Source organism: Candoia aspera, chromosome 3 (genome assembly GCF_035149785.1).
Source record: "Candoia aspera isolate rCanAsp1 chromosome 3, rCanAsp1.hap2, whole genome shotgun sequence".
Lineage (NCBI taxonomy): Eukaryota > Metazoa > Chordata > Lepidosauria > Squamata > Boidae > Candoia > Candoia aspera.
In genome coordinates this window covers 107,423,090-107,440,316 of record NC_086155.1, presented here as the reverse complement: position 1 = coordinate 107,440,316, position 17,227 = coordinate 107,423,090, and the positions used below count along the sequence as shown (strand labels likewise).

Sequence of the window (17,227 nt, the reverse complement as noted above, 5' to 3'; positions counted from 1 at the left end):
CAACATAAATAAGCACCTGCACAATAATGTTGCCAATATATTTAGCTCTTCTGGACTTGAAACTGGTGATGTAATAAGTACTTGTGAGGAGCTCTTGACGCAGAAAAGCTGGCTTTTAGTGATTCCTCTTTCCTCTTATAGCTTTAATATGTCTAAAAATCTCTACCCCCCCACCCTTGTTTTATTCCATGAGAAGCTTCCTTTGGATGCAGTTGCAGGTAAGAGTGGAAGGAACTCTAGTATTAGCAGAAGGGGCACTTCAAAGGCCATTCTAGCAAGATGGCTTTGGGATTTTCTTCTTATTTGTTTCCTAACATAAGTTAGGAAAAGTAATTTTAAGAAACTAGAGGCTGAATCAGAATTGCATGTTTTTTTAAGGTCTCTGTTTTACTAGTTGGATGTTTTAGAGCAGTGTTTCTCAACCTTGGCAACCTTAAGATGTGTGGACTTCAACTCCCAGAATTTCCCATCCAGCATAAATGGGAGTTGAAGTCCACACATCTTAAAGTTGCCAAGGTTGAGAAACACTGTTTTAGAGGATATTTTGAGGTGACAGTAATTATTTGAGTTACATATGGCTTTTCAGGAAAAATGTATAGTTTTATGAAACAAAAAATATATAAAGCACCAAAACTAAAAAAATCAGTTAAAACCTTATCCTTTTTTATGTTATGATATTTGGAAGAAAAACTCCAGTGTAATGCTAGGTTTAAATAGGAATAACATTCATCAGCCGTGAATAAGAATTATTCGAAGTCCTAAAATATTTTGTTTTCTATTAATATGAATACATTTAAATAGTATGGCATTTCAGTTAAAAGTGGCTATTGGATTTACATAGGTAAATAACTGAAATGTTATGCCAGTCCTATTAATCTTTTGTTTCCCTTTTCACACGCATGTTACATTCAGTGTCCCTATAAAGCCATGATTTTCTTTGAATCTCTCCTAGCTTTTCAAAACCTCAGCAAGTTTTCACAAAAGAATTGGGCAAGAGGTGTGTTGTTTAATGCAGTCTGCCTATGTATTTCAAGGGAACTCATATTTTCTCGGGATGGTAGTTGTGGAAGAAATAATCATTGTTCCTTAATGTCCATTAGATACTCAGTTTGCCAATGGTTACAGTATAGCATTCAGGACCTTGGACAGCTATATTTGTAGCTTCTGATAAAGAACTACTTGTTGGAATTTCAGGAGAGAAGCCTTATGAATAAATTTATTTCAAAGTGTCTTATAGCTGTGTGGATCTTCAGAAACTTTGGGATTCCTCTATGAGAAGATCAACAGACAAGTTTCTCTAAAAGTTACCTTCTCTGCCACTCCTGATTGGAGATGTATATTGTAGATCCTCCATTTACTTGGAGAAGCTTCTGTCAACAACAAAATGGGTGCTGGGTCAGACATTCAGACATTGGATGGTTAAGCCAAAAATATTTCTAGCAGGTTTTGAAAATCATGGTAAGAGATAACAGACAATTGAAATCTTCATAGACATTTGTATAATAGCACGAAACTGTTGGAGTACTGATAGTGTTTTACATCATGCCCGAACGCTATTTGTCAATCACTCCGTTTCCACAATATCTATAAAAATGTCTTTGGGAAACTCAATATCAGGGCTTGTGTTCCATAGCTGCTTTCCTAATTGAATATTTAGAGGCATACTGTAGTTGAAATTTCTGTGTGGCCATTATAAATAGTAATCATTCACAGACTTCATGCTTCTTTGTCTAAACTCTTCTGTTGGTGGCTATTGCTAAAATAAGTGGCAATGAATCCAATAGGGTAGATAGCTCTTTGGCTGTCTAATACTGCTAAAGATTGGTATACTTTCTTCTACCCTGTGCTGCTCGCTCATCTAGCTGTCCTGACTAACAAAAAATGGTTTATGAGCTGAAGGTTACTGAAGGCCATATGCTTCCTGTTCTTGCATTATGAATAGTAGAAAGTCATAAATAATATGAGATGTACCCCACCACATTTTCCATGGTTTAGAATGGCTGTTTGAGAAAGTTGTTGAAATCTTCCAGCCTTGAAAGGGATCTGCACAAAACCATTCCAACATGCAAGCTGTAGTGCTCGTATTGTTCTAGTATTTGATCGTCTATCTGGTAAAACATTTTACTGACCTTCAGAAGAGAATGATCTTGATTATGTAGACCTTCTACTATTGACCTTAACATTAGATTGGTTGTTTTAAAAATGAAGAGTTATATAAGCAGGGTTGAGCACAATCTATTTTGAGAAAAGGTAATTACAGCATTTTTGTAGAAAAGAGTTCTTTAAAAATAGCAGGCCTCAGATAGTGTAGGAGAAAGATAATGAAAGCATGAATAATAGTGATTAATATTGTGCTATTCCACAACTTTATAGTCCCTATAATGGATTATGCCTGTCTCAGTAAATCCCACTGAATTTTTGCTGTTGTACAAGTGCAAGGAATCAAATGTTACACTCATTCCTGAGTGTACCACATTGAATGTGAGTGCTTCAGCCTTTTCTTGCTTCTAATTGGCTAGTGGACTGGTATTCAGGAACAGTTACCATGCTATAGTTAGTTTTCAGGAGAATAATAATGGGCAGGGAGAGAAACTCTTACACAAGACATTCTTCTTCTCTTGCCTTGAGCTTCCAGTACCCAGTGGGTTTTCCCAGTCTTTTCAGAGATTGTGCATGCAAGGAGTTTCTCATGCAAATTAAATGATTTATTGCTATATAGGCACAAGGATCCCCAGTACCTAATTCTTCAAGGCATAGAGAAGTGACCTTGGTTAATGGTAGCAATGAAGCCAAACTTTATTGTATGAAAAGGTGTATGAGCTAGAATTGCTGAACTAAACACTTCAAAAAGGAGAAAAAATAGGTGTTACTCTGTAATAAGTGGCAACTGCAGAGACCAAACTATGGCATTTCTAACTGCTCGAAGCTGCCTAGAGTCATGAGTTTGAGATATGTGGCTGTATAAATTGAAATTATAAATAAATAGAAATAGAAAAGAAGAAAGTAGTGATGTTCTATACTATGGAAAATGATTTTTTTCTTGGATTGCAGTCCCATGACTATTCTAAACCTTTTAGCAGTCATGCTAACAGACATCCATGACTTTCCTCAGAACTTTGAAACCAATTCACTGAAAGGATTCTAAAGTAAGAGATTGCACATTTTCCTGGGCCCAGAACCTGGAAGTTGCAGAAGTCTATTTAGATTGGATTAATTTTTGCATCAGAATCTCCTGGAATATTGAGCCCCCCCCCCCAAAAAAAAGAGGTAAAAGAAACTCATAAGGATTATGTCTTTCATACTTTTTTGCTGGTTGATTCATGTCCTCAACTCAGTTTTAAATAAGAGCCATGGTCATCAGTATAATGGCATTCAGAAACATTTGAGTTTTTTGCTAATTCTCAGCTTTGACCTACCAATGTCTTCTAGAATGGATCAAAACAATTTGGGAGATTTCTTTCAGCTCTCCCAACAGAAACCAAAGGTAAACAAAAGGTATTACCCACTTCAGAGGAGGGAGAAAGTCTATTTAAGTAGTTGCCACCATCACCCAGGTCAAAGAAACAGAAAAGTTACAAATCTAAATGATACTCTTTAGGCAGGTCTAATAAATCCAGCTCCCAGTAGAGCAGAGCTTCTAAACCAGAAAAAAAATAAAACCAATTCTTTATATTGAGTGAAAAAATGGATTAGTAAGACCTTTCAGCAGAAGAAATGGGAGGCAAAAAAGGGACAATGGGTGGAGCAAGGGGCTGGGGACTGATTGACTCAATAAAGGTAGAGAAGAGGAGGGTAGGGTAGGGAGCAAGTAGGAAGAGCCAAAAAAGGTTGATGGGAAAGGGTAGGAACACTGTAGGAGTGGGAGATGGAGAAGACTGGAGAACACGAAGAACCTCAACATAGCAGGCACCCTGCTGATCCAATTTTTGTGCATCTTTGAATTAAAGGGACAAAACCCCCCTGGACACTGATTCATGTTATGCCACAAGAACTTCTCTGCTATGATTGGCGATTGTATTATGTACTTCACTGAAGCATAGAATAGAATAACCTGTGCTTGATGGATGCTGCAAGCTCTCATGCAGAATTGTGCATTGTCAGTGTTAAAGAGATCCTCAGGAACAGGATTCTGCTTGCATTGGCAGAATGTATACTCAAATTGAAATGATACAGAGAAGATTAGCATAACCCTTCTGCAAGGATGAAATTCAAATCTGTGAAGCCTGTCTGTCTGTCTACTTTCTTTCTTATTTGGGACAGCTTTGATCAGACTTCAAAAGTCAGATGTCTCATAATGCTATTCTTTCAGCTCTTGATCCTTTTCTGTTTTTTTTAGCAATAAACTAATACAAATTTTAAAAAGAAGACAATAAAAAGAAAAAATAGGTACAGAAAAAAATAGAAAATAGAAAAAAATAGAAAGGAAAAATAAGAATATAGTAAAGAAAAAAATAAAAGAAATATATAAAGAAATGACTTCTCCCTTCATCACAAGTATAAACAATTTTAGTAACTTATCACCTTCTCTTAAAATACAACAAATGATCTCTTCTTCTCATAACCCTTCTCTTATTTTTAATCAAATCCTTAAAACCTCATCATTTCAGTCCTGATCAGCACAAGACCATTAAGGGTTACCAGAGATAACAATATATCTATTTCAACCTTGATCAAATAAACCAACTTTGCATTTTGACTTTTAACAATCTTGATCTTTAGTCCCTTCAAATAATGTCCTAGAACTTGATTTCTTTTCATTTTTTATTTGTCCCTTCTCAAAAATTCTTCAAAGCTTTAACAAACCTCTTTTGTAAATCCAATATAGGAAGATTATCTAGGTCACTCTCTTGGCTTGTTATTTGTACTGTATATCCCTTTTAATTATTAAGACATCAGCTGGTTTCTGTTGTATGTCCAATGCAGCATCTTTTCCCATATCATTCTTGTAGCCTGTCATTTTTAAATCCACTTTCAGATCAGTCTCAACCTTGTCCAGTAAAACTTTTTCCTCTTCCATAACATTTTTTAAAGCACAGTCTATCTATAGAGGCAGATACTTTTAAAATTAATTTCTGGGTCCATTGTTTGAAAATATCCTTCAGTATATCCAGTGTTAAAATATTTTGCTCCATTCTGTATTAATAAGTCACATTTAAGTGTTCTTCTCCTTTAATTGTAATATTTAGTTCCTTCTTGTCTCCTCTAATGTCCAACCTTCACAATCTCATCCGATCATGTTTTTTTAAAAAAATCAAAACAAAAGTATTTCCCCATGGGAAGGATTCTTATAATTAATTCCAAAATCTTAATTTCAAATCCATGTGGACCCTTAGTCCATTTGCAACTTTCCAAAATCAAAATTCTAACTACCCTTTCCCTTCAATCCTTAGTGAAAGTTCTTAATCCTTTTCTGGATGTACAAACTACTGAAAATGGTCCTCCAAATTACATTATGAATGAATGGATGTAAAATAATTTCAAAGGAAAGAGGAAGAAACATGAGGAATATATTTATCATTTTGGGAAACCCGACTATCTTAATTCCTGGTTAGGCTGTCATTTGGTCTGTAGAGTTTGAGCTTTATTCTCAAATAATGAAGGGCATGATGAGGAGACCAAATTGGCATTAGATTACCTGGGATGGTGACTTCTGGAAGCTATTTGCATGTACTGGAAGGCATTTGCATGTACTGAGAATTCCAAGTTTTGCTTGCAACAAAAGAGCAATCTGTTTGGTTAAATTACAAGAGTAATATTGCTACTGTTTTCAGTAGCAATAAGGCCAGATAGTCTAGCATACAGATCCTTCTATTCCTAGCAGCCATGAACCTCTTGCCTGTGCAGCCTTTCCTAGAACAAGAGAAATATATGAGAAGTTGCTAAGGTGATACAAACAAATTACAAAAATAAAGGCTGTATGACATCATTGCGCCTGAGCTTTTTAGTAACAAATTGCTTAGACATTTCTGGGAAAGGGGATGCATCTTCAAGAGTGGAAATGAGTTAAGAATTAGAAATAGGTCAGCCTGAAAATAACTACTTAAAAAGAATAGAGTGTACCACTATGTTTTAATTATCTAAATGCCTGACTTAGTAAATAGCTTTTTAAAAAGAAATATTAAGTCACATAAAAAACAGACATTTTATTATACTGGCCTTATGGCTGTAATAAATGTTTGAATTGATTTGATTCTTCATAATGTTTACAGTTATATCAGAGTGTATTTAACATTTATGAGGAATTAGATACATTTTGTTCATTTTATATATAGGAACTTAACATTGTAGAAGTATTGCATTAATAAAATGCAAATATACTTCAACACAGACTAATTTATGGCTAAGGAGAAAAGAATTAAAAATAATGGTAGAGTTGTAAAGTGTCTTGGTGTTACCTGTTCCGTTTCTCCAGAAAAAGTAGAATTTGGCATGAGATAAAAGTGATAAAAAAGATCAAATTATTTTCTCTTAGCATTTGGGCGGGGGGGGGGAGGGAGGGAAATACCTTGTGTGTTTCAGAGATTTTTTGCATTAAGCTAAACTGAATTGGCTTGCTTTCTCCTTTAAGCTAATTCATAACCTGAATTTCATCCCACTCCCAATCTAAACAGTTCCTCTCTTTTCAAATCTTTGTTTATACTGCATTTTTTTCTTGGAACTTTTACTGACTTTCAGATTTTCATTTTGCTTCCCTTCTATTCTTCATTCTTGAGGTCTTTTAGGGATATTTTCTGCCAATATTGTCAAATGGTTTGTTTCATAAGGATTAAGTATAGCTTTTGCTCTGTTACAAGCTTGCTAGTTGCATTGATTTATTAAATAATATGAATATACATTCCATAATCTCTGAAAAATCTTAAGTGCATTTTTGTAGGACAGGTTATGGAATCTGATTTCTAATGTTGGTACTGTGGACACAGTGATTTTTTAAAAATAATGATGAATATCAAACTGACTACTAATTACAGTAGTAAAGGATTGTATTATTTTACCTTCATTATCTTGGCCTTGCACTACTGTTGCCTACAGCTGCTGGAGGTGCAGCACATGGGTGGTTATCAGTGAAGCATAAACTCCGTGCTAACACTGGAATAAAAAGGCAGATGGCAGAGTGTGCTATTTATAGTGCATTCCAACCTGCCTCAGGCAAGTACCGCTGAAACGGTTACAAGAAATGCTGTCAGTTACTAAGGAGATGAAGCAACGCAGTTGAAAAGAAGTCTAGATTTCTGGTCTTAAGGTTTCTGAACATAGGAAAATAGCTTTGGGTATGCATGCTCTAAGTTCATTCTGGAGGAGGGAGCCACAACTCTCACTTTCTTTGCTGAAAATGAATTAAAATGAAGAATTCAGTATTTATTGTGGTACATGTAGGTCATGAATGGGTTCTGCACTTGTGTAGAATTTTCTCTTTTCTCTGGCTGTACAAGAGAGGACAAGAGGGATTCAGGACCCAGACCCCAGGGGATAGATTCCTTTTCTTCTGGACAAACTTCACCTGTTTCCTTGATACCTTTAATAACAACAACAACAACAACAACAACAACAATAGTAATAATAAGTTTCCTTGATACCTTTTCTAACAACAACAACAACAACAACATAGTGGCCCTGATTGATAATAGTCCATGATTCTCATTTTTCTATTGCACTGAAAGTATCTTCTCCCAGAAAGAACAGATCTGCTTTCTCTGTATAGAGACTAGACCTGCCTTCCTGCTCTTCACTTCCTTTGTCGAACCATATAGAGAATGTGAAGTTAACCTCTTTTCTCAATCAGACAGGCAGTATGTTTCAGCAACAAAGACATATATAGCCAAGTGGTATTACTTCCTTACCTTCACTGAACAACTTGGCTTCATTACCTGCACTATTCACCATACCCACATTAAAACTGAAGCAGAGTGGCCTTGCCCTGTCTTTTCTCCAAGCCACTGGCTCTTCCTGTGTATTGTCGTACTCAAAGTGTTCATTCACTCTGTGTGTATCCAGCAGTCATCTCTCCCATCTCACGCTGAAGCTTTTTGTTTGTATTGGTAATGCTCATATCCAGAACTTTTGACCAATGGGCAGTTGTGCCTGCCCTCCCTCTGCTCACCTGGCTTTTTGGTGGCTTCACTTATGAATGAATGTAGCATCCTTCATTTCAAGATACTGCAATCCACAGCCACAGTGTTGTGTCCTGACACATCTTTTCTTCCAAAATGTGTTCCACCTTTCCATCCAGTTCAGGCCATCATTCTTGACTTTTTTGGGGGGATGACACAAGACTTTTGAACCGATTGCTTCATACTGGGAGTGTCAGGAGAGAAATAGCCTTTTATTTGAAAGGGATGATCAACTGTTTCTTTATACTCAGGTTCCTAGGAAAGGTTTAGCCTCAGTGCCTTTCTGTATGGAGAGGTAATAAAGCATCTTTGACCTTTTTCAGGAAAGGTTATTCCACCAGGACCATTTCTACATCAGTGGCCCTTTTCAGTCATAATCTGTCTGGGACTAATGTTCTGAATTGCAACCTGATCCCATACTTTGCCTTTCAGTTATCACTGTTGACTTGACTTTCATGTCCCCAAAAATGATGCATTAGTAGAGATGTATTTTCTTCTCTAGAGAGCCAGTTTGGTGTAGTGGTTAAGGCATCAGGCTAGAAACCTGGAGATCCTGAGTTCTAGTACTGCTTTAGGCACAAAGCCAGCTGGGTGATCTTGGGCCAATCACGTTCACTCAGCCTTAGGAAAGAGACAATGGCAAACCATTTCTGAAAAACTTTGCCAAGAAAACTGCAGGGACTTGTCGAGGAAGTCTCTGAGAATTGGACATGATTGAATGGATTAAAAAAAAAAAATCTTCTCTGATGATGTTCCCATTCACCTCCAGGTTGCTGCTCACGTGTTGATTTGAATCAGAGAAACCACAATGAAGAACTAATTAACTGTAACTTTGAATCTGCAACTGGTCATTAGTGAATTCACACAAGCCCTCTTTCTCTCTTGGTGTTTCAACACTGTCAGTTTTCAGGCATCTGTCTTGGTTCCAAGAAATGGAGGAGATAATGGGAGCAGCACACAGCATATGGATTGTAATAATGGAGTGTGGTGCTTCCACCAACAAGCTAAGTTTAGAAGGTCTGAACAGAGCTCTGGGCAGGCATAGAATCCATTTGTGTGAATTCACAGATGACACTTGAAATACTACAGTAACTCTTTGTATGTTTATTACAGGAATTTGTATACTGCCCTATCTCAAGACTCCCAAGTAGTTTACAGCAAAAACTACAAAACAGTAAAATTATATAGGCATGCCTCTAGCTTCAGTTGATAAAAACAGCTACATCATAAATACCAATATAAAATAAAACCATTTTTTTTTCTCATGGATCCTATTTGTTCCCAGCCTTAGTGTGGGTTAGTTGAATTTGTACCTCTTCACCTGGGTGCTCAAAGTAAAATGTATGGTTCTCTCCCCAATTTTATTTTCTTTCAACCTGGTAGAGAAGTAAGACACCAAAGGATAGTTACTAATTCATGATTCCCTCCTGAGATTCAAGGCTGCACAGATATTTTAATCTAAGCCTCATCAATCACACTCCAGTTCTATTGTCCTCTGTGCTTTATTAAAACCCAGGAAGTGTAGATGGAAGCATCTAGCGTTAAATGTGTATATGGAGACCTTTTGTTGGATCATAGATTTTTCAGAATTCTTGGGAAGGACAGGTGTACAGAGAAAAAAAAATGCTGCATTTCACCCTGATTCCTCTCCTTTCTTTGGCAGTGAATATAGTGAAATAAATAAAAGTTTATATAATGATTTTCAAGGTCCTTATTGTAGACGAAAAGAAAGGAATAAAGATTAATTATTCCTAATTCAAGCAATGTTAAATGATGTTGTGCATGGTATCACTGAAATTCTTTTTAATATACTGCTTTTGTTCCTCCAACTGAACAAAATCACGAAGTATAGGAATGTTTTAAATAGTCAAAATGCCAGTATTAATTCAACTTTAATTTGTTTTATTCTTCGCTGTTAAATATTTTTAAACATGTTGACTAACAAGCTGTTGGCTGCATTTTAAAACCTACACTCTGTAAATGCCATAATTTTGTAATAAGTATCTTGAATTTTGTTTTTAACCATGAAACAACTTGTACATTTATTCTGACAATGCATTTATATGTTGACATTGTCAAAAATAGAGTGCACATTATCATTATATTCACATTTTATAATTGATTATGGCTTTCTGGACTGCAGAACTTCTCAAAACGAAATGAGAGCAGAATGTATTCTACTAATTAGCATATTGTAAAGTTCAATTTCATTAGTTTTGACTAAGGGATTTATGCCATCTGTGGACTTTTTATAATATTTGTTTCAGAAAGTATATAAAACTTGAAGTAAAGCAGAGATTTCTGCAGACTTGTTGGTTTCCATTTGTTGTATTATGCCTTTTTATATTACGGGGCTATTATGTGGGAAGATCTGGCAGCTTTCAGAAGCCCTACTACGCCACAAATCATTGGATGTGAGACCCTGTTGTGGTGGTTAGGTTTTAAGGAACGGTTGGAATTGCTGCTGCTGCTGCTGCTGCTGCACTGGCCTTCCTGCTGCTCAGGGACTTCTCTGTCCTGCTCGATTCCATTGTGGGATTGGCCGTGGAGTCTTCTAGACTCCATTGGGAGGCTTCATCCTGCCTTCCTATACAGTAGAGTATGAAATAGCTCAGGAGTTTCTGAAGTGGCAGTCATGGACCTGACCCAGATCATTGCGGGCCAACACAGACAGGTGGTCATTGATCCTGGGGGGTTCTCTAGTTTACTGAAGAGTAAACTCTGGGGAGGGGTTGGGCTGAGAGAGAGTCACTGGCCCAAAGTCACCCAGCCGGCTTTCATGCCTAAGGGCGGCCTAAAGCTCACAGTCTCCTGATTTCTAGGCCAGCACCTTAACCAGTACTACAAACTGGTTCTCTATCCTGGTTCTACCCTGAATCTATCCTGGTTCTTCTTGATCTCTTAACAGCTTTTAGTACCATTGATCATAGTAACCTTCTGGACTGAAAGGAAGGATTGGGAACGGGAGACATTATGCTGCAGTGGTTCACCTGTGGTTCGCCTTTATGCTCCATGGTTGTTTTCAGTCAGTACTGATGGGCGGGAAGAGAGGCCAGTGATCTTTCCTCTCCTATTTAACATCCACAGAAAGCTGCTGGACAAGGCACAGTATACCAATAGCATGGTATATGGGTATTTTGTGATTAAACACATCAACCAGGGGAATCATTTTGTGAAAATACTCTCAAAATTCCAAATGTATCCACTGGCTCAGTAAAGCAATAGATATGTAATTAGGATCATTCTTGAAAACAATGAAAATAGACAACAGGAACAACTGAGGCTAAGGAAGAAGTTTTGTGTGCAGTCTTCATCCTCAGATCTCTCATTAGCTGGTGTGTGAAGCAGCAAGCCAAAACAGGCTTTTGTTATTGCATTCATGATTTGGGTGACAGTTGTCCTTCTCTACACTGGAAGTTTGCAAAGCAACTGAATGAGGTTCTGGTGTGAAGCTACTTCTTAGATGAATCCATGTCCATAATTGATAATTGCTATGACTGAAGAGTAGAAGTGATTAAATCAGACTGAAACTTAGACTGGCAATATATCTAGATTCAGGTTGCTTTAATTATATATTAAAATATTTATAGTTTTTGCAAGAGACTATTGATTTTGATGCTTTCTTAGTACATGTATGCTTTTCCTGGAATCATAGTAAATAGTTGAACCTAAAAATGACATGTGCTATCTCAAATTGTCCTTGAGCATTTTTTTTTAATAGTGACCCTCTTTATTTTGAAATGTTTGCCTTTTCATGCCTTGTTCATAATCGCCTGATAACTCAAACTAATGCTTCATATTTTAAATTAATATTTTGCTTCCTAGTACCATTGCATTTTTGAAATTGGCAAGATGGTTTTCTTTCTCAAATTTCAAGATAATTCAGCAATCTAACTCTCTTGTGGTAGATTAAGATGCATTGATACTAGAAACAACTGGCAATGTATGCTGATAAATTAGTTGCTCCAGAAATATATCCTGTATATTAAAAGGAAAAAAGTCTACTTATGAATAATTAATAATAGAAACATATATAGCTTTACAGCTTCTATTAACAATGTATTAATCAGCTATGGTAATTTTCTGCTAGTTCTGACTCAAGAAGGAATTATTTTTAATAATTTACCAAAAGCAGCTTCTTCCAGGGTATGTCACATAATGGCAAAAGCAATGCTTTTTATTTTGTAAGTGTAAGAAGTGAACATTTATTCAGTTTGTATACATTATAAAGTAGAATAATAATTTGGATCCCATCTTGCTCTGGTTGTCAACATATTTTAAAGGTAGGAATATGGTGGTTATAAAATTTGCTGAGCATGTGATTTATGTTGTAATAGTTATGTTCTGCTACCCAAATTTAACATGGTTTGGATTTGCTATCTTTCCCTTCTTTTTCCAGGAATCTTCCCAGGAGAGTGTCATTACACGAGATATTCATCGTACATTTCCAGCACATGAATATTTTAAAGATGCTGGAGGAGATGGACAGGATTCTCTATATAAGATTTGTAAGGTATGGCTGGTCAAATATCTTGGAGTTTTGTTAAGAAGTTACACAAGTATGTTGCATACATTTTCCTAATTTATATGCCATACGATATTACAGTATTGTGACATCAGAGTAGATTGGTTTTCCAACCTAACAGTAACTGGAAACAACCCAGACATCACTAGCATCTTGCAGTATGGATTAGTTGGAGAGACCCTGATACAGAATTGTTACATTTGTTACATTAAAATGCAGTGGTGTGTCTTACACTTTGAATGAATCTTTTACCCATGCATTATTTTGTATCATCATGCATTGGTGATGTCATGAGTAAGGATGGCGAGCAGGGGGCTCCCTTCCAGACTGTTAAGCGCATGCGTAGCACTGAGGAATTGGTGAGCCATTCCAAGAGGCACAGATTGGGACCGCCTTAACCTGCGGGGTTTATATGGATGGGTTTTTCCCACGCTTGTTCAGTTTGTTAGGATTACTGTTATGTATTAGCAAATAAACATTAGAGAACAGTTCCCTGTCTCAGAGTGTTTCCTGGGAGTCAGGACAGGTCATTTGGAAAATATTAGTTCACTGAGTTATACAGATCTTTCAAATGTTGACACATTTAATATCACCACCAATCTTGTCAGAAAAGTCTTTAAGTATTGGGAAGCAGTTAGCTTCATGGTGGCAGATACAAGTTTTCCAAAATTTGAATTTTATCTTTAGCAACAAATACTGTCACCTGTTTTCCTTGAAGTGGCAGGCTCACTTCATTCATTTTCAAGGAAATGTCTGCTAAATACCCAAGTCTGAGTAACCATAGTTTGTCTGTCAGTTGTTCTTTTAAGTAAAAATGGTTTTCCATGAAAAAAGCAGCTAGTTCAGCTCGCAACTCAACTGCACAAGTACTTTTCCTCAAGACAACCATTGTACTGTGGTATGCAGCAGAAGTGCACTATGTGTACTTCCCATTTCATCACACAGAACATTAAAAAGATGTGTACTCAAGGATCAGGATTTAATAAAATTAATAATTTTTACTGCTTCATTAAAGACATTCTTAAATGAAACTTGCTTTTTTGTTTTTTACTTTGAGTGCATGGTATACAGTGACTACTAGTCTGCCTTGTTTTATACTATGGTGCAGGCAGTTTTATCTACCATTGCTGAGGTACCATTGGTGCAAATGTCAACACAGTTGTTCCAGGATAAACCATGAGATGCAAAAAAGTTATTCAATACTTTGAATATTTCAGCACCACTTGTTTTTGTTGCTAAGTATTCACATGAATACAGGGACGCGGTGGCACTGCGGGTTAAACCGCTGAGCTGTCGATCGGAAGGTCGGCGGTTCGAAACCGCGCGGCGGGGTGAGCTCCTGTTGTTAATCCCAGCTCCTGCTCACCTAGCAGTTCGAAAACATGCAAATGTGAGTAGATCAATAGGTACCGCTTCGGCGGGAAGGTAACGGCGTTCCGAGTCGTCATGCTGGCCACATGACCCGGAAGTGTCTATGACAACGCCGGCTCCAAGACTTAGAAACGGAGATGAGCACCGCCCCCTAGAGTCGGATTCGACTGGACTTTACGTCAAGGGAAACCTTTACCTTTACCTTATTCACATGAAAGAAGATCTTTAGTGATTAGTTGATGCCGATACCAGACATATACAAGCAAAACAAGTCCACCATGTCTATAGATTCACCCATTTGTAAAGCAAAAGTACAATTCTGCGGATGAGATTTTAACTCCGTCTTCATGGCTGCAGCTAAATCTTTAATTCAATGAGTACTTGTATTGTTGGCAAGTGGCACTGCCGTGATTTCTTTTAGTGACTTTTCCTCCAGTGAGCATTCAGCAATGTCAATTGTACGAGACTTGACCTTGTAGAGGTCCACAGACCACACTTTGAAAACAACTTCTCTAATCTAAGAGGGAAGCACATGAGGGCCAGATGCTAGAAGAACCATAAACTGTTAATCAGGACAGAAAGGAGTCTACTGCTGTGGCGCAGGGGCCAATGTCAATTTAGAAAGGGAATCAAAAATTCTCTTCATTAATGAATACTCCTAAGTGCCCAGCACCTTTCTAGGAAGGATGCTGGTTGAACTTTGCCTAAGGGGCTGGCAAATGGAATCTTCCTTCTTGAAAGTATGATAGGGGATCTGTAATGTTGCCTTTTGCCCATCATATAAAATTATTTATTTTCTGTGTTTTAGTATGCTGTGAAATTATATTGGTGACCTGGTGTCTTGGTTGCATGTGTAGTACAGATACTTTTCCCCTGGGGAACCAAAATAATTGGTAGAAAGTAATGATTTTAAGCTGTGGCTGAAACAAACAGTCTAATTTGGGGCCTGTTGTTCACATTCACAAGTTAGCAATTTCTGTTCATCAGATAAAACTTATTGTGATTATATTTGAGAGACCTCAATATTTTTTAGTAGATTGTATATGCTAGTTTGTTGATAATTTGTCAAAAAGGCAAAAGTGAAGCTGTTCTAACCTATTTGGGAACAGCTTTGGCTTACTTCATAAAAGAAGACAAATGGAATGATAACCCTTTGAGTATCAGCCATATTCTGCTTTCCATTTTGTCCCTTAATCCAACCCTCGCCCACCAAACCCCAAGGCCAATTCAGCCTGGTCACAACAAAACTGGTCACTACACCCCTGATTCCTGCATCTTCTGTGTGTCTAAAAAGAATACAACTGAAACTGCCAAAAAGATTGCCCAGTATTTCTCAACCTTAATGTATGGACTTCAACTCCCAGAATTCCCCAGCCAGCATAGCTTTCTGGAGTTGAAGTCCACACACCTTCTAGCTGCCAAGGTTGAAAAACACTGCTTTAACCACTTATTCCTGTTGGCACACCATGACACTGTTGAGCTATAAAATAATTGCCAAGAAGTCTCTGCACAAGTATAGTCATTTTTCACTTTAAGAAAATGTGTAACTCTAGGAATTTAATATAAATATTAAGCATTTATTCCTCTAATTATTTTGTTTTGTTTTCAGTAAAGTTTTTGCAGACTTGTTATGTTCTATATCAGGGGTGCACAATTATTTTTCAGGCCAAAAGACATAGCAGGCCTTTGGATGACTTTCTGGAGTCCATGATACTCCAAAGAGGCAGCATCAGGATAATGAAGTAGATTGGGCTAAAATATATTTACCTGAATTAACATTTAATAAAATGGAGCTACTAAGATGATTCCTCCCTATATATTTGTTTACTCATTCTCATTTACAATGAAAATTGCAATTTGGCAGCAACATTCTGAGGAGCTTTGAGTTGCCTTGTGCAATAGCATTCTAGATAGTTATTGTGAATTTCTGTCATGTTTTTTAACCTTAGAAAAGAAAGACACAAAACAATGGAAAGAGGGTCTAATTCATTCTGTTGCTCTCGCTTTCTCATGTAAATTGCCATAAAATAGAAGAATATCACAAATATCATCCTTGTTAATAATTAAGATCAGTGAAAACTTGGCTATTTAAGGAATAAATAAATCAGGAATTGATACTGAGGATGTCTGCACTTAGGATGCTTTTGGTGCTGCTAATGATGTTACTGTGATTTTGTAGTGATGTTCATTAATACAATATGCATTGTATAATTTAATGTATACTGCTTTTTAAGCCATCTAGATTTTTTTTTTACTGAAATAGTAGGAAGGCACATGCAGTAAATAAAAAAACAAAACCACATCTTTTCAGAAAGACAGAACACCCTCATTAAGAATGATTGCACTTCATTCTTTGCAAAATTTCAGTGATCTCAAAAGTCCATGGTAGAAGAAAGGTGGTAGTAATTTGGTGAGTAAACACAAAGAAGACAGGATATAAATGTACGTATAAATAAATCTGGTATCTTGTAAAACGTGACTAAAAAAGTGACGATTCCTGAAAAAAATCACCAAAGACATTTTATGCTTCTATGTGGAGATACAATGTCTACTTATTGGCTGATTTCTCTCTCTCTCTTTTGGTATTGTATACTGTTGGACTCCCAAAAAGACTGCCAGGTTTACAAATGTAACCCCCCAAAATCATAACTATAATAAAGCATCCACCATCACAGTGTCCATTAACTAGCAGCAACTTCGTGGTTAAAATGACAGATTAAAAGCTCTGTGAAACAGCTGTGGCTTCACTGCCTGCCTAAATATCATCAGGGAGGATGCCATCTGGATGTCTGAGAATAGGCTATTCCACAGGGAGGGAGCCATAGTAAAACAGCATTGTCTGCTGGCTCACATCCCTAATCAGGAGGAACAGACCAGATAAATCAGTTTTACCTGGAGAAGATGGATCTGGAGATACCTGGGATTATTAGGCTAATACCTGCATTTCAAATTGGAAACCTATTGATAGTTCAGCATCTGCAGAATCAACCTTATGTGACTATGGCAACTGTAGCTTCCAGGTCGTTTTTAAATGTAGACTCATGTAGAATACATTGTAGTAGTATATCCTAGAGGTGATGAGGCAATGAATTATTGTTGCCAGGACCTCCCACTCTAGGAAAGGCTGCAACTGGTTCAGTAGCCAAAGCAGAGCAAAGGCCACAGCTTTTCTTATCAAGCAAGAACTTGAATCTGGGAAGATTGGCAATTGTAGTTTTGACGT

The 17,227-nt window shown here is 37.0% G+C and overlaps 1 protein-coding gene and 1 non-coding gene across 3 annotated transcripts in view; both read left to right on the top strand.

Annotated features, from left to right (window-relative positions):
• RABGAP1L (RAB GTPase activating protein 1 like) overlaps positions 1-17,227 on the top strand; it is a 170,550-nt gene that overhangs the window by 68,986 nt on the left and 84,337 nt on the right. For both annotated transcript variants that reach the window (XM_063298498.1, XM_063298499.1), the window contains one exon: positions 12,508-12,621. In XM_063298498.1, the coding sequence (XP_063154568.1) occupies positions 12,508-12,621 (114 nt within the window). The remainder of the gene's footprint in view (positions 1-12,507; positions 12,622-17,227) is intronic.
• LOC134495098 (U6 spliceosomal RNA) lies at positions 4,127-4,236 on the top strand. Its single transcript, XR_010067774.1, has one exon. It is a non-coding gene; the product is annotated as a U6 spliceosomal RNA (small nuclear RNA).